General features: G+C 33.8%; 1 protein-coding gene across 5 annotated transcripts in view; it reads right to left on the reverse strand.

The window, feature by feature from the left end:
- Shd (cytochrome P450 family 24 subfamily A member shade) overlaps positions 1-18,973 on the reverse strand; it is a 31,007-nt gene extending 12,034 nt beyond the window's left edge. Inside the window, exons 1-2 of one of the 5 annotated variants that reach the window (XM_083034410.1) lie at positions 18,227-18,973; positions 17,406-17,638 (exon numbers count right to left, since the gene is read on the reverse strand). In XM_083034410.1, the coding sequence (XP_082890536.1) occupies positions 17,406-17,638; positions 18,227-18,605 (612 nt within the window). In that variant the 5' untranslated portion in view covers positions 18,606-18,973. Of the gene's footprint in view, positions 1-1,289; positions 1,384-1,558; positions 2,287-3,268; positions 3,513-13,721; positions 13,746-17,405; positions 17,639-18,226 lie in introns of those variants that run through there. The other 4 variants (XM_083034413.1, XM_083034414.1, XM_083034416.1 and 1 more) reach the window with 4 other exon arrangements.
- Between the last annotated feature and the right edge of the window lie 505 nt (positions 18,974-19,478).

Consider the following 19,478-nt stretch of genomic DNA (forward strand, 5'->3'; position numbering starts at 1 on the left):
CCTCGCAGGTCCACGACTTTCTCTCGCAATCGTTTTCGAACAAAGAGACTCGTCGCATCGCTACGACAAAGTTACTGCAAAGTGATTCTCATTTCGCTTTCGCGAAACTATTCCCATCCGAAGCATCAAAAAAAAAAAAAAATATATATATATATACATATATAATACAAGCATAATGCCAAGAGTTATTATGCGAATTGCATCTCGCCATTTCCGTATAACGTTCTTCATACGGTCTTCATCTATGGTCTTTGCAAAGTTCCCGTTCTTCGCGATTACTTCCCTCCCCCCGGGACATAAATTACCGCCGCGTGTCAACGGCACTTTAGATTTCGCAAATAAAATGATTGACCGTCGCTTCGAGATCCCGATGCGTGCAATTAAACGAAGGGTTCCCGGCGAAAGAAAAAGAAAGAAAAAAAAAAAAAAAAAAACAATCCGCGAGCGCTCCGATGTACAGGGTGTCTCGAGAAGTAAGGTCAATCGACGGGGAAAAGAGGGACGGAGCAGCACTTGTGTTTGTTGTAGAAAGACAATGTAAATAGACTTTTGACAAAAAATTCAAGAGTTTTCTGTTATTATTTTTCTTCCGAGACTTTTTTTTCCTCGCGTAGAGAGGAAAAGGGGTTACACGCGGATTCAGAGAGATTAAAGAGAAGAAAAGCGAGAACAATCTTATTCCGCGATGTCTTTCAGATACTTGACTAGAATAGATATTGAACAGAATAGAATGTGCAATCTTTTGTTGGCTATTGAACTGAGAAAATGAGAAAGGGAGAGAGAAAGAATACATATTGGTTTAATAACAAAAAAAAAAAAACAATTATTATACAAGCAAGTTGAATAGTTGAATAGGTGAAAGTTCTAATGTTAATTGTTAAAATACTTTCAATATTTTTAAATTATTTTGTATGTGCTAAATACATTTGCGCGACATAACAAATGTCAGAAAAGTTTCGTCTGTGTATATTTTTTTATCGCGTTTTATCTATCGTCTCTTTTCATCTTTTCGTGACCTCTTTCGACACATTCTGTATTTGAAGAAAAGTGAGAAAAAGAAGTTTTGGAATTAGTGTATATATATATTTTAAAAAGATAACGACACAGTTTTAATCGATTAATGTCAATCTTTCAAATCATAGATTTGACGAGGCCGATATTAATTTAATTCAAGTCAACTTCAATCTACGACGAATTTTCACGAAATGCCTCGTAAGCGAAATCAATTTAATCTCGATGAGTTCACAAATTCTCGAATGCTGCGAATGTACAGAAAGAATGTACCTTACCCTCACGTCAGGTGTCAACTGTCACGTCAACGTCACTCTCGGCTTTCATTGTTACACTGATAGTAAACATTAGCATCGCCAGCGCGTTCTCAAACTCAAGAGGAAGAGAAAGAGAGATAATAACAAGCCTATCAAAATTAATAAAATTAAAATAATTTCACAAAAATCCCCCTCATTTTTTCCTTCGCAACCCGGAACCCTCAGGATCCAACGACGCCGAGAACGAGCACACACAACAACTCGCGAAAATTTGTTTTTTTCAAAATTACCATGATTACTTGGGCGCCTCTCGCCCCCACCGTCCACATGTATATATATCGATCAACAAATCGCGCGCATATCGCGCTCGCTCGCGATCTCTCGCCGAACACTCTCTCGACGACTTATCCGCGCCGAATTCTTCTCACTCTCTGGCTCACTGTGTATATACACTTGGCTCGCTCGCGATCGGCGAGCGATCGACGCGCACGAGGGGCCACTCTCACGCCGCGGGGACCCGGAAATCCGAACGCCTCTCTCGCGTGCCACAGGTGGGTAGTGCGCGATGACGACGATCGGCTTCCCCGGGGGATTGCAAAAACAAACTACTACCGCGAGCGAACGCGTATACGGGCCGTACACATCTTATAGGGTGTCCCGTAAAAAGCGGGATCGCCGCACCATAGGAATGTGATATGCTCTTCCTCGCGATCGATCGATCGATCGATCTCTCTTTTTCCCCCCGAAATTCGCCAGGAAAGCTAATTATCCGCTAACAGCTGATTTCTGTCATCTCGTTCTTGTCACGTTTCTTGCATATTTTTGTCTTGCTCCTTTTTTTAATCTCTTTATTATAGATAAAATTATTATGTATGCAAGGAAATAGTGAATAGCTAAATCAAGCTTATTTAATAAATTGTGTGTAAAGTTTGATTTATATAAAATAAACAGCTGATTTCTGTCACCTCGTTCTTGTCACGTTTCTTGCATATTTTTGTCTTGCTCCTTTTTTCAATCTCTTTATTATAGATAAAATTATTATGTATGCAAGGAAGTAGTGAATAGCTAAACGAAGCTTATTTAATAAATTGTGTGTAAAGTTTGATTTATATAAAATAAACAGCTGATTTCTGTCACTTTATATTTGTTATGGTTTTTGTATTTTTATTCCGCTTTTTAATTCTTTATTATAGACAAAATTATAATTTGTATGCAAGGAAATAGTAAATAGCTAAATCAGGCTTATTTAATAAATTGTTGATATAATTGAACTGTATGTAAAGTTTGATTTATATACAGTAAACAGCTGATTTCTGTCATTTCACATTTGTCATGTTTCTTGCATTTTTGTGTTGCTCCTTTTTTCTCTTTATTATAGATAAAATTATAATCTGTATGTAAGTAAATTGCTAAACTAGGTTTATTTAATAAATTGTTGATATAATTGGACTGTAAAGTTTGATTTATATAAAGTGAAACAATTTGGAAAGCATAATAATGAAAATTAAAAATTAACAGACATGTTTTTACGTTGACTTAAACATGTCGTAATTTTTTTTACATGTATTTTTGAATGAACATTCGATATTTTAATTAATTGCAATTTCATAAATTAAACTTTAACTATCAAAACATTTATATAAATTTTATATTTGTATCGCTCAATTAATAATAAATTTAATCTTAATCGCGAAATGTGCAATTTTCACATAAAAAAAATTAATCAATCAAATGCCCATACTTGGCAAAACGTGGATTATAAATATGATAAATAATTTTACATTTGCATTAGAAAAAGAAATTACTAAGCTAAGAGCGATAAATATAAACACGTGCACAAGTAACCATAACGAAAAGCTTGTAGAATGAAATTTCTTTCTAAATATTTATCGAATGCATAATGAAAAGTTAATTAATTTCAAAAAAAGGCGCAACCTGTCTAAGAAAATCTTAACGGGAAGTCGCAGAATATTAAAATGTATCTCTCGGAAATAACTTACGGGCTTCAAGCGCGTTATCATATAACCACCGTGGTGGTCGTCGTCAAAGTCAGCCACCGGCTCTCTGATAAAAAAAAAAAAAAAGAAACGTATATAGTCGGATGGATTTTCGACGGGCGGGAAATTCAGAAACCTGGGGAGAGCGAGAAAAGCGTCCGCGCGAAAGTGTCGTGACGACGACGACGACGAGGGAACGATGAAACGATATACCGACTCGTCGGACAGCCGCGGCGGCACTGATCCCAAAAAGTTCCTCGGGGAACCCTTCCTCGGTATGTTTTCCAAAAACTCCGAAAGCGTGACAGGGGCGGTGGAGGAAGAGGCCTGGAGCAGAGGAGCGATGGAGAGGTGGTGGGTAAGTAGAGAAACACAGAAGTGGAGGAAGAGAGCGAACGAAGGAAGAGGAGAGGAGAGGCTGAAGAAGAAGATGATGGAAGAAGAGAGGGAAGATCTCTTCGCCGCGGATCTCACACGGACGGAGAGGGTTCCCGGTGGAACGAGACGAGAAAGGAGAAAGAGAGAAGGGAACAAGTCTGCGACCCGGACGTGGGAGTGAGAAGAGCGCCGTGAGATGAAGGAGGAAGAGTAACAAGTGGCCGAGGGGGAGGAAGAGATCAAGGGAGACAGATGGGGAGGGAAAGGGAGAGAGAAGCTGTCCTGTGATTGGAACTTTAATCGCGATTAATTGTCGCATTGTCCGGAGGATCGATCGGATTTATGAATGGTGGCATCTCTCGAGGGGGACCGAGAAGATCATCACGGGGGCGCCTCGCCCCCCTCTTCTTTCTCTTTCTTTCTCTTCAGAGAAGTCACGAGGCACCAGCTGAGGCCCCGCCGATCCGTCTCTGTCGTCGGAGACGAAAACTTATCTCCTCGTCTTCTCTGTTTACATGCCCCATCATGCCCTGCCAGTTGGTCCCGCGACTACATCGCGAGCATGGTTGGCCGTAGCCGATGGTGGGGCCCGTGGGATCAGTGGGAACCCCATACGGTGGGGGTTCCGGATGACGGACGATTCGAAACGGATGGCAGATGGCGTTGAACATCGAGGAAGATAAGTACCTCCCGATCGGGGAGATGATTCTCAGCATCCGCCGACTACGGGATGCCGTAACTATATAATATATCCTTTTGCCTCCGCCTTCTTTCTTTCCCGGACAAAAATAGCCATCGGGTCGCCACGAGTTGCGACTTCCGGTCTCGTTTCTTCCGTCTTCCTTCAAAACGCGAGTAAGAGCATCCTTCGGGATATACGAATTTTCTTACGCTTTTATATTCCTCTTCTGTATTTTTTTCCTCTCCCGTTTTTCTTCTCTCGTACAGAAAGAATCTCGAAAGCTCATCTCCATATTTTTGTGCCCCGAGATCAAAGAGTTAATTAACGCGACAAGGAAATAACGAGTCGCGTAAAAATCTCGGGTGGATCGAGAAGTTATCGCGCTATAGAGCAGCGTATTGATGACCCCTAATAAATGTAATCAATTATATACGAGAGTAGACCGATTAGATAAATCGCTCGTGAGAGATTCATGAATACGGAAAGATAATGAACTAGAAAACAAGCGAGGCAGAAGCGAGGGTCTAGGTCCAAAAAACAGAAAGACTTCTCATGCTTTCTATATATTAATCGTATTCTAAATTCTTGTCCATATCTTTTCCGATTTTGGTTGCAATATTTTTGAGCATGTAATATTTTACACGTCAATGAGCTTGCATACACGCGGCGCCTCTTCTCTATATTCATGAAATATTCACGCATATCTTCACACAATAGCGATAAAAAAAAATAAATAAACTGGAGTTGTAGCAAAATTTATGCAAATATGTATGATTCAAATCAGCTTCTCGATTTTTTTCATAAATTTCATATTTTTATGCATCGAGCCAATTTCATTTAAAGAATTTAATTTTGACGCACAGATTATCGTCTGTTTTACGAAAATAAAGATATTTACGAATCAATAGATAATTCTTTAAAGTTTTTTATAGAGCTGACATTAACTGTCCGGCGAGAAGAATACGAGAAATAGTTGTCCGTCATGTTTAAAGTAACGGGAAGTAAAATAAATTGATATAATTGGACTGGTAAAATTTGATTAGTTTAAGTTTAAAATGAAACGATTTGAATTTGAAAAACATACTAATGAAAATTAAAAATTGACAAACATGCTGACTTAAACATGTTGTAATTTTTCGTACATTACATTACAGAGAGAATTTTCTCTTAGAATTTATCCTGAAAATCATGGTAATCATGGAACAATATGGTATGGAAAGAATTTTATGAGAATTTCTCTGATTAATATGTTTGATTAATTTTATTATGCAGTTTAGTAAAATTAATCAAACATTTTATATTTTATTGTGATAGATATTATTAATTTTATTGTAATAAATATATTGATCAGAGAAATTCTCATAAAATTCTTTCCATACCATATTGTCCCACGATTACCGTGATTTTCAGGATAAATTCTAAAAAAAGAAAACTCTCTTCGTGATATATTTTTGAATAATCATTCAAGTATTATAATTTGACAAAATTATATCTTAATTAATTGCAATTTTCATTTAAAGAGATCAAAATATTTATATTTCTTTGCATTTCTTTTACGGTAGAGTGAATATTAACCGACGAGAAGAGGAGTACGAGAAACACAGTTCGTCATGTTTAAAGTAACGAGAAAGCCCTGCACACAGTGTGTTGCTCCAGTGAGAAGCTATGGTCGCGCGAGACGGCATCTAATTTGCGCGTCCAAATCGATCTCGTCGTCTCGCGGTAAATTTGCGCGACCATGCGTAACGACCGTCAACCGGATCCTCGAAGGGCGTAAACAACTCGGCGAGAGAAGTTAAGAAGTAAGCAAGATGGTGAAGAGAAGTCAAGAGAGACTTAGAAGTCGGCGCAAGACATTGAAATAAACTCGTCTTCTAAACGTCAGATAAAAAAAATAAAAATGCATCAGCAATCTCGAAGACGTTCTAAACAAAAAAAAAAAAAAAAAAACCTGGAAATGATAGATAAAAATGAGAAAAGTGAGATAAATCCATGGTATATGTATACAATTCGAAAAGAGAAGAAGATTGTATATAACGTTAAGAGCGGATGTATAAAAGATAGCCGTCTAAGGTCTCTCGCATCTTTCGAGGAGTCTCAAAATGAACTTTATAATCAGCAAATTAGTATTCATAGTGTAATTAACTTCGAACAGGATAAAAATACCGGGATGGTGAGAAGCCTGTCTCACACATATGTATATGTATGTTAAAAACCGGTAATTTTCGGCCGATTCCCTTTCGCTTCTCCGGATGAGACCAGAGAATGTTTTCGTTGGGAAAAGTCGTCCCTACTGGTTTTTCGTGAGAGGATCACAGAACGGAGCGATTAAAAAGATATAGCTGCCTGAGAAAGGGCCTCTCTCCTAGGGTTTGAGGGTTAAAAATATTTGTCCATCGGTCCATTCGTAATAGTGTAAGACGAGCGGAGTCGAACGGACGACCGTATAAAACGGGCTAGACCAGGTCAGGGGGAAATGATGTAGCTCTATCGCGAGGATAGGGGGCGTGAACACGTGGAATGAGACGTCGATCGGAACTCGTTTCGAATCCAACACGAAATAAAACGAAAACGGTCGCAGGCGTCGAAACGGCATAGACCGGGAGAGATACGATACGGTATACGAAAAAGTATACAACGTGAGACCAACGAAATGCTGTAGAGGGAATCGCTGGATACAAAGATACAACATATTTCAGCTCTTTCTCGCTCCCACGATCGCTTTTCCCCCGATATTTTCTCAAAAAGATCTTTCAAGAATAAATTTAATCCATCTCTTTCAAGAATAAATTTAATTAATATTTCTTATTAATTATTTCTTCCGAATTTGTCAATATTTATGTTATATATTAGCTATATATATCATATATATTATATATTACATATATTAAAAATATTATATTATTATATATATTGTGTACTGAGTGATTAATTTTGACATTTTCTCAAAAAGATCTTTCAAGAATCAATTTAATCTTCTTCAAGAATAAATTTAATTAATATTTCTTATTAATTATTTCTTCCGAATTTGTCAATATTTATGTTATATATTAGCTATATATATCATATATATTATATATTACATATATTAAAAATATTATATTATTATATATATTGTGTACTGAGTGATTAATTTTGACATTTTCTCAAAAAGATCTTTCAAGAATCAATTTAATCTTCTTCAAGAATAAATTTAATTAATATTTCTTATTAATTATTTCTTCCGAATTTGTCAATATTTATGTTATATATTAGCTATATATATCATATATATTATATATTACATATATTAAAAATATTATATTATTATATATATTGTGTACTGAGTGAGTAATTTTGACATTTTCTCAAAAAGATCTTTCAAGAATAAATTTAATCTTCTTCAAGAATAAATTTAATTAATATTTCTTATTAATTATTTCTTCCGAATTTGTCAATATTTATGTTATATATTAGCTATATATATCATATATATTATATATTACATATATTAAAAATATTATATTATTATATATATTGTGTACTGAGTGATTAATTTTGACATTTTCTCAAAAAGATCTTTCAAGAATCAATTTAATCTTCTTCAAGAATAAATTTAATTAATATTTCTTATTAATTATTTCTTCCGAATTTGTCAATATTTATGTTATATATTAGCTATATATATCATATATATTATATATTACATATATTAAAAATATTATATTATTATATATATTGTGTACTGAGTGATTAATTTTGACATTTTCTTAAAAAGATCTTTCAAGAATCAATTTAATCCATCTCTTTCAAGAATAAATTTAATTAATATTTCTTATTAATTATTTCTTCCGAATTTGTCAATATTGATATTATATATTAGCTATATATCATATATATTATATATTAAATATTAAATTATTATATATTATATATATTATATATATTGTGTACTGAGTGATTAATTTTGATCGCCAATCGCGATATTTTGTAGGAGTCTAATGAATCGATAAAATTAGATTTTTACGACATGTTTGAAGGTGGACGTCCAGCTCTTAATATTAATGATCGGGTTAATCTGCGAGTGTGGAATAAATCGGTCGTGTTTCTCCGATTGCGTATATGTCTGACCGGAGCTAAGTTTCCATAAGTAGGTTCAAAAATGCGCCGCAGAACATAAAATGTCCCGTGTAATATTTATAAATGATATATATATATAAAATCGATCTCTACAATCTAGCGTGACCTCCTTTTTAAATGGCAATTCGACCCAATCGACTAAGGAAGTTTTGCAATTGCGGATTTAATTAAACTTGCCCCGTCATGCGGTGTCACTTTTTAAATCATACTACTGTATGTTAATTTTTACATATTTTTTCTTGAAATAAACTATTTCGGCGAATTCGGCGAAGGCGGGATTAAAACGCGCAAATTCTTTCTCAACGTAGATGCTAATTTATGAATTGTACCGTTATTTCGCGCAATTAATTAGGCTACTGGAAAAAGGACGCCCACAATAATTGCATGTCGTAAAAACTGAGCTAGACATTATAATACAAATTAATTGAAATTAAAAAGAAAAAGAAAATAAAATCACGTGGCAAATAAATATTAAAATGTTAATGTAAAGTACTTCTATTTCGTAAGCATATTTGAAGTAATTTTCTTAGAGATTATCTTTCTTTTTTACTTAAACGTCCCGTTATTGGCGGAGGAAAGAATACCCTAAGCAAGTTCAACACACCCTGTATATATACGCAAACATCTGTTCCTGCGGCGCGAAATAATCACACGCATAAATAAACCACGACACCGAGCCGGCGTGCGTGTCTCACGTGAAGCGAGAACGTGACTTCGCAGTTCACGATTCCGAAGTTCCCGAAACAGTCGGTGAAACAAACTTTTCTCCTGCGAGAAGCCAAGCAATATTCGCACAGATATCCTGCTGCAGGATACCCGCTGCTTCTGTCAATGCTAATGAATTTGTCGACATTTTAAATCGTTTATATTTTGCATATATAATCGGAGAAAAATATCCACAAAATTTCTGCTAAAGATATATTAATTGAATATTTTCTTGTTGTATTTTATTATGTGAGACATGTTTGTTTAAAAAGATTGTTCGAATCTAAATTTCTCCTATTTATACATTTTCAGCCTTTATATTTTCATAGGAGGATTTAGAGGTTTAATTTATATACACAGAGAGAATTTTCTCTTGGAATTTATCCGGAAAATCATGATAATTGTGGGACAATAAGGTATGGAAAGAATTTTATGAGAATTTCTTTAATAATTATCACAATAAAAATAATAATATCTATATATTACAATAAAATGTTTGATTAATTTTACTATGCAGTTTAGTAAAATTAATCAAACATATTTTATATTTTATTGTGATAGATAGTATTATTTTTATTGTGATATAAATATTAATATATATATTAATATAATAATATGATAAATATTAATATAAATATTAATATATTGACATATTAATTAGAGAAATTCTCATAAAATTCTTTCCATACCATATTGTCCCACGATTACCATGATTTTCAGGATAAATTCTAAGAGAAAATTCCCTCACAAGAATTGAGTTCCTATTTTATGTACTAAAAATGAATAATTTTTTACATATAAGTTTAAAAGAAGAGTTTTCGACAAAATTGTAAATTAAATGATTTTTCTTCATTTTATACTTCATTTTTTTTAAACGAAAAAGAGGATAATCTGTGCTTAAGATAAAAAGTAAGTTGGGTTGGATTGAAGATTGAGATCGAAAGTAAGAGAAAAAAGTCGACTCAGTGACATCATTGATCATTAATTTAATTCCTTTAAATTAATTGCATACAGTAAAAGCAAATCTATTTTTTTTTGTAATTTTTTATATCAAGAGGAACATGAGATCAGTTTACCAAATATATACAGCTGATTAAGTATAAAGACAGAACTAAAAAAGATTAGTTAATCTTTTCAAAGATGATCGCATAACTAATCGAGCTAAATTTAAAAAAATTTGGCCTTCATTTTCAATCTTCGAATCTGTGCCATGAATTACGTTTGATTTCTCGTACCGAATTGCTTAGAATTTTAATCATCAGCTGGCGTTTCTATTTTCGTATCATCGGTGAGATAAAAAAGAGAGGAGAAACGCAACCATTCTATCTAATACCGCACGAAAAAAATTAACATAATTCCAAATATATCCAGAGGATATATTTTTACAAATTTTCTACTTTAAGACAAGATTCCAAAAGTGACAAATGTGATTGGGGCTCTTTCGCAAAGCTACGTTCAATTTAATGAAGATATTGCCTTCGGCATGAATAAAGAATGAGAATGTAAAACGATGAAGAATAAATGAATAAAGATTTAAGTCTAAAATATAGCGAGGAGTGAAGGATGAATGAATAAAAAATGAAGTATATAAAATGAAAAGAAATTCGGAATATATATATAGAAGATAAGATCTAGTTTCTTAAGTCCCATATTAAAAGTATCTTTTCTCGTCCACTTCATTCATTATACTCGAATAAATTTCGTTGATAATTCGTGAGATCGCGATATAGCGATGTTTCGTCGAATGCACGCACAGGGTCAACAGTTCTTTAAGCGATTCCATTCCCGGTACGGAATTATCGTGTGACATCTCGATAAATCACTCGATTTTTAGAAGAAAAAATGGAACCTCAACTTCTCGTTAATAGTCCGGCTACCATTCACCGAACGATAAATCTATATACGTATATATAATTCGTGCGTACGAGAAGACGCACGTGTGTGCAATCGCCCCGAAGGGATCTGGTCGACCAACCAGGAAGAGATCACGGACAACTGGTCATTCGCCGGAATTCTGTCGGACGCGATTACGCATTAAAAAAAAAAAAAAAAAAAAAAAATACAGACGGGAATCCTCTTCCCTTCCATCTATCTCTCCTTCCTTTCTTTCTTTCTCTCTTCGCGAATCATTTAATATGTAACGTTATTAAAACTTGATATTTGCTCGAGATTCTTGTCAAAGAAGTGTTTTTACTCGCTCGATTTATAATAATATAAAGATGCAACGTATGCAATGAATATTTTATTATCTATTTTATGTTATTATCACTGAGAGAATTTTCTCTTAGAATTTACCCTGAAAATCATGATAATCGTCTCTGATTAATATTTATCACAATAAAATATAAAACATGTTTGATTAATTTTACTAAACTGCATGGTAAAATTAATCAAACATATTTTATATTTTATTGTAATATAGATATTATTATTTTTATTGTGATAAATATTAATCAGAGAAATTCTCATAAAATTCTTTCATATTGTCCCACGATTACCATAATTTTCAGGGTAAATTCTAAGAGAAAATTCTCTCTCTGTCTATTGTATAAATATTTTATTATCTATTATATCACGCAAGATTTTTCTGAATGTTGATTTTTATTCAAGATCATTTGAAACAATTTTTTTTACTTTGATTCGTTAGACGCTACCAAGAACGAAGGGCAGGATTTCCGCGAAAATATCGATGTTCGGATCCAGGCGTCGACCGAGACCCTCGATCATCAACATGCTGAGAATCACGCCGCCGAAGGCTCCGTCCTGCTTGACTCGATGACGGACCATCGCGGAGAATAATTCCGATACAACGGTACTCACATTCACCTGCGACGATATTTGAGAAAAAGAAAACAGCCATGCCGTATAGCAACTATTACTCTTAATTCGAATTCGATTATTCCCGGATGAGAATTTTAGCGGATCAAATCATCGGGTCCTCCGCGATAGATTGTTCCTTTTTTCCGAGATAGAAATAGAGCTATCTTTAGAATCATAATAATCGTAATTATCCATTATCGGCGTTACGATGATACCGGTATCGAAAACTGGTTAGTCTACCCTCCGCGCGTGTTAATATACGCGATACGCCCCGTAATTACGTAGTCGTTTTTTTTTCCCCCTTTTCCTCCACGTGGTACGTCTTTCTCGGAGGTCGATCGGTTCCGATTGAATCCGCACGAGATCGCGTATCGATATCCTCCCGCTATATAATCACGATCGCATTATTCTTCCTCGTCGCGAAACTGAAATGGCACCGGTACTTCGTACAATCATTTATAAGTCTATATAAAAAAAAAAGAAAAATAAAAACGCGCGGAAGATCGATCCCGAGAAGCAATAAAAACGACGCGAAGAGATGTCCGAAAAATTAATAATTATTTCGGACAATTTTTACGATTCGATCGAAATTGCGATAAGTCGCTTCGGTGATTCTTTCAACCAGAGTCGAAATTTTTCTCCCACGTTTGATCTCAATTTTCAAACATCTAACTTTGATACTTTTAGTTTCGATTCTTTTTTAACTATATTTAATTTATAATTTTGCCGAAAGCTCTTCTTTTGAATCCCTAAATGGGAAACTGTTTGTGCAACTGCTTGTTTAAAGTACAATTATGTATAAATTAAACATATCAAACTTATTTAGAATTTATAAACGTAAATTTAAAATAGGAGCAAAATTTCGACTCAAGAAACGCGAAAGAGAGATTACTAACGTTAAATGGATTTCGAAGATGAAACTTCACGATGTTCTTCATCGTACGTTTGAAGCCATCCGGGTCGGGGGTCATGTGCGAACTGTGCTCTAGGATATATTGCGCAGCCATTTCACCCTACGTATTTTATACGTGAAACTTTAGTCGTTTGATTGAAAATATATATGTGCAGCGAAAAGCAATAATACGATATATGCAATGTTTTGTACAAAATAATTATAAAAAGACAGGAAATCGATACAGAGTCACCTTTGTCGAAAGATAAAAATTAAAATACTAAAAAAAAAATATATATATATATATATATATATATATACATATATTGTAAAGAGAGGAAGAGAGAGAAAGAGAGAGAGGGAGAAAAATGCGCGCGAGAAAAAAAACGAAGAAGTGATAATAAATATTGCCATCTCGGTTTACGTTTCCCATTATAGTGACTAAGAAGCAAACCCGAGGGGGCAAGAATAAGTATGCGTGCACAGAGAATTTTCTCTTAGAATTTACCCTGAAAATCATAGTAATCGTGGACAATATGGTATAGAAAGAATTTTATGAGAATTTCTTTGATTAATATTTATTACAATAAAAATAATAATATATCTATCACAATAATATATAAAATATGTCTGAATAATTTTACTATGCAGTTTAGTAAAATCAATCAAACATGTTTTATATTTTGTTGTGATAGATATTATTACTTTTTTTATTGTGATAAATATTAATTAGAGAAATTCTCATAAAATTCTTTCCATATCATTTTGTCCCACGATTACCATGATTTTCAGGGTAAATTCTACGAGAATTCTCTCAATGTGTCAATAAAAAGTGAACGCGTTATCTCTCTCGGACTTACGTTTCCCATTAGCACCGAGTAAAAAACGTCCCGGAGATTTTGTCGGCAGCGATCATTCAGGGATACCACTAGGCCGCAGTCCAGTATGATCAAGCGTGGGTCGTCCACCACGTAATCGGGGTTAATGACCCGTCGAAAGGTGTTAAACAAGCCCGCCTTCGGCGCGACCGCTTTTTCGACTAGAATGTTGCCCGGGTGCAGGTCACAGTGGATAAAGTTGTCTTTAAATATCTAAATATATCAGATATTTTCTGTCTCTCTCGATCGACAAAAAAAAATCTAAACGCGCACAGAGAGAACTTTCTCTTAGAATTTTTTATGAGAATTTCTTTGATTAATATATTTATCACGATAAATATATATGACAATAAAATATAAAATAAGTTTGATTAATTTTACTATGCAGTTTAGTAAAATTAATCAAACATGTTTTATATTTTATTGTGATAGATATTATTTTTATTGTGATAAATATTAATCAGAGATAAAATTCTCATAAAATTCTTTCCATACCATAAATTCTAAGAGAAAATTCTCTCAGTCAGTGCGTTATCAATTTTCTCCATTTTTCGCAAAAATACATTTTCGTACAGAAGCTACGATCTTGTCTAAAAATCCGATATCTGTCTCCGATATTACACTCGAGTCGAAATAATATTTTAAAATGTTTCAGAAAAGGAAAGTCAACTTGTGTAATAATATAATGCTAAAATTGTTCGCTCTCGAATTTATATATTAACCATTTTAAAGACCGTCGCGATTCCTATTCTGGCGAGTTTCCTCTGCAAAGCAGCGTCATCGTGTTCAAGATAATCGGATATCGACCTGCCCTCGTGGAAGCTTTCTACAAGAATCCTACGACGGGTCAAGTGCACGTAAGGATGCGGAAACGCGATATCGTTCCTCCTCGAGAAGTTCGCTGAAAATCTCGCGAGATTGGCGGCTTCCAGTCGCATGTCGACCTTTTGCAAACAATTCAATTAAAAGCATAATTACTTATTCGATTATTCTGTTCGGCTATATAATTCCCGACATGTGATTTCGACGAGCTGGCAGGTCGTTTAAATTCCTTTGCGAATAAAAAAACGATTGTTTTCTCATCGATCTCCGCGTCTCTCACGAACTCGTCGGAATTACACGAGGCTCTCTCTCGAAGAGAAATTATCGTATCCCGACAAAGAGTTCGCTATAACGAGATATTCCTTCGATATTGCGCGAGAGAGGAGGATGCGCGAGAGTCGTGGGAAATATTCGTGTGGCAAAGTTACTTGCTTGGTCTTCCATTATGCGCGCGAATTCGTCGATGCAATCCGTGAGACTGAGCCAATGCAGTTCCGGTACGAAGTACATGACGCACTTGCTAAGGCCGCGCATTATCGCGATGTCTCTTCTAAAGCGAATATTGAGAGAATTTTCTCTTAAAATTTACCCTGAAAATCATGATAATCGTGGGAGAATATGGTATGGAAAGAATTTTATGAGAATTTCTATAATTAATATTTATCTCAATAAAAATAATAATAATCTATCATAATAAAATATAAAACATGTTTAATTTTCACTAAACTGCATAGTAAAATTAATCAAATATATTTTATATTTTATTGTAATATAGATATTATTATTTTTATTGTGATAAATATTAATCAGAGAAATTCTCGTAAAATTCTTTTCATACCATAATTGTCCCACGATTACCATGATTTCAGGGTAAATTCTAAGAGAAAATTCTCTCTGTGTAAGAAATATATTATACAAGGTGTCTTGATAAATAGGTGTCTTGATAATAACAAGTTTCGCGAAAGATTGTCTTTGGCTAATTTGACGTGTCGATTTGTTCTCGATGAAAAAAAAAATATCCAGACTCGTTGGGATTTTTTCTCAGATGTTTAATGACACGGTGTCTACTCAAATTTTATTTAAAAATTCCCTGAGAATTCCCTGATAAAAATAAAAAGATAAAAATTATAGAGCACAAAATAATTTATTATAAATGTCTCAAGGAATACTAATTTATTTAAATTATTTATTAAATTATTATTTATTTATTTATTGAATAAATAGAAGACTAATTTATTTAAATATTATCTATTAAAAAATTGAACAATTTTCTATGAAATTTATAATTTATATAATATGTTAGACATATGTTTTTTAAGTTGCTAAATAAGAATAAAATTAATAAAAGAATTTTTTTAAAAATTTCTTGAATTCTAATCAAATTCCATGAAAATTCCCTTTTTCAAGATCGAACGAAATTCCTTGAGAATATCAGATTTTCAAAGTGTATACCCCTGAATTAAAAGTAAGAAAAATTGATATAAATGCACGAAACTAGGCTCTCCGATTAATTTCAAGTAGAATTTATTTGAACAAAATTCTAAATTCAAGGCTTGGTTATAAAATTGTACCTGTAATCTTGATGTATATTTTCGTCGAGAAGAAATCGACGTTAATTTAGCCAAGAAATCCGCCTGTTATTATAAGCGTGCCAAACGCATGCTTAATAATAGCGAAACGCCTGATGTAAAATTGCAACGTAAAGTTGTAAACATATTCATAGTCCACATGCGGCCTCTTATCTATCGGCGCGATTGTACGTTTTGTTCGAGACTATTATAAAAGTAGTATTATCTACGCGATATCTCAAAAGGGGTACTTGAGTTGGCCTTTGATTCCGGGATGCAATACTTTTACGGCTACGGCTTGCAATTTCCTGGCACGCGAACTGGTAGACGCGAATTCATCGTTTTCGTCGAAAACTTTGTCTGAAATTATTGATGTGTCGTTCTATCATCTATAACGAGTTTATTAACGAATGTTGACCGTTAAATCGGAATTAAAAGCATTAATATTAGCGAAAGAGAGAGAGAGAAAGGCAATGATTTATTTCGATATTACATGGACAAAAAAATAACTTTTTCTTTTTAACACAAGAAAAAGAATAATAATTTTCCGTGCAATAATTTTTGAAAATTATTGCAAACAAAAATTTATTTTTGAAGAAAAATTATTTAGTATTCTGTAAAGAATTTAATAAACACTTTAGAGTTAGTAGAGAGATTTTATAAAATTTCATATATATTATGTCACTGTATGTCAAAATAAATTATTAATTAATTAATATCTTTTATATATATTATATATATTTTTTATATAAAATATCAATATAATTTTATATAAAATATATAATTTTATATAAAATATTATATATATAAAAATATATACATATATATATAATTTTAATTAAGATAATTATAATTTATTTTGACGTATAGTAACATATAAAATACATAAAATTTTGTCAATCTATTAACTCTAAAATATTTGCTAAATTTTTTTACAGAATAATAAAGATATGACATATATATATAGAACTGTATGCAAATCCATCTCTAAATAGACCTGAATGTTTCGTCGCAAAAACGAATGATAACGAAGGTAATCTTTCGCTCGCGCGATTTCTATCACATTACACACGCACGCAAGAAAAGAAAACACTCTTTCTCGCTTACTTTCCACGAAACGCGACATTCGAGGCCCTCGTGTCGTCGCATTCAAGTCGATCCACGCTTTGTACACCTGTAAATCGACTTCATTGTCGATGCGTACAATCTCGTAAAAACAACATCGAGCCATCGATAGCCGCTATCTAATTTATCCTATGGAATTTTATCCACATACCTGCGCGCAGCATCCCGAGCCGATTAATCCCTCGTCATCGAACCTCGCAAACAAGTCCCGCCAGGAAGAGCCGTACGTGGCTTCGAGAAGACGTTCCGTGTACAGCCAAGTGTGCGGCGTCACATCTCGCTGCAACCTCGAGAGCGTGTCGCAGATGTCCCGCGGGAGGACGTCTCTTCGCGTCGACATCCACTGGCCGAACTTGATAAAAATCGGCCCGAGAAACTCTATACCTATAAAACAAAGAAATAATAAATATATGTATATACAGCCTCTTTTACATATTAAATGATTTTCGCCAAAATGTGCGTTGCATGAATAAAATTTTAATAATTTCTCTTATTCTTGAGCAACGTGGAGATTCTAAAAAAAAATAAATATAATAATTTTTTTAATATTGAAAAATATAGAAAGATTTTTTATTAATAATTTAAGATATATATCTTATTAAATTATTAATAAAAAAAATTATAAGTATCAATAAAAAATTCTCTACGATTTTTTAATATTAAAAAATTTATTATTATATTTATTTCATATATAATAAATTATATTTATTTTATATATTAAATATATATAAAAAGATTTTAATATTATAGATATTTAATAATAGATATATATATATATATATATATATATATTACATATATTATTAAATAAAAATAGACATAATAAATAGATTTAAATAGATTTTAATGACGTTAGAAATTTTGACAGAGATGTACTAGAGTATTTTTTTCCAAATTACTCGTCTCAATTTCTCTGCAATAAAAACCAAGTTCTGGATGATATTTTCTAGATACGATTTTTTATCTACATACCTGTTCGCAGAGCGGTGGGGAACAGATTCACGCGCGTCAGGCGCGTTATCAGATACGCGATGATCAGGGTGGTGACAACCGAGCTCACGACGACGATTCTCGCCAATATGAAAACCGTCTCGCGCGCGTCCTCCAGGAAGCCTGCGTCCCTCCTCACCACCTTCTCGTCGTCGTCCACGGACCCGATCGTTCGCGGCTCGCGGATCTGAAGACGCGGATTCCGGGAAAACGCGATGCTCGCGGGGGCGAGGTCGCTGTTTCGGGGACGAGGCGTCAACACCGGGCGGAAGCTCCTCCGACGAAACTGCCATTTCTTCCGCGCGAAATCCGCGCGATGCAACGACGCGAGGAATCTCGCGAAATTCGGACGCGATAACATGGCCGCCGAGATTCCGCGTGAATATCGTATAAATAAAGGTTATTGTTTATTCGGAGCGCGACGAGTCCGCTTCCTCGCGGATGTTCGCGATGACCTCCCGGGATGATCCGTCCGCGTCCATGACGCGAATTGAGTAATAATTACCTCTTCCGGAATAATAATCCTCTTAGGTCGAGCGCGCGCGAGTCTCACCGACCAAAGTCATCCCGCGACGTGAAGTGAGTCACGTGATGCGTGACGTCACTCGCGCCTCTTCCCGCCTTTTTCTCGCGATTGCCGCGCCGCGCTTTACGTTGGCCACACTTGCGCCTTGCGCGGGAAATTTAAATTCGTGTTCGGTGATACGTGATATTTATGGCAAATCTGAAATAGATCGCGACGTAGAAATATAAACCTGTAATCAAAAGTAAATGTTAAATCAGTCTTATTAGCTTATATATAATTTTCGTATTAATTATAATAATTTATATTAATTACAATAATTTATATTAATTATAATAATTTATATTAATTATAATAATTTATATTAATTATAATAATTTATATTAGCTTATATATAATTTATATTAGCTTATATAAATAGCTTATATAAAATTTGCTCGATAAAATGACAATGTAAGAAAAAAAGTGTAGATACATTTTTAGGTATACAAGACTAATGCAAATTAGGTTATTATAATGTATATCTATTATTATAATTATTATAATTATAATCTATATCGATATATTATTATAATGTAATCTAGTCTATTATTATAATCTATATCTGATTGTATTTAACAATAATTTTATCTTTTTATTTAATAATAATGAATATTTACCACAAAAACAAATTATTATGACGACTTTACGATGCCTAGGTTAGGTAATTTC

This window comes from Prenolepis imparis, unplaced genomic scaffold (assembly GCF_030444845.1).
Source record: "Prenolepis imparis isolate NDT839.2.m4 unplaced genomic scaffold, iyPreImpa1.0 SCAF_3, whole genome shotgun sequence".
NCBI lineage: Eukaryota > Metazoa > Arthropoda > Insecta > Hymenoptera > Formicidae > Prenolepis > Prenolepis imparis.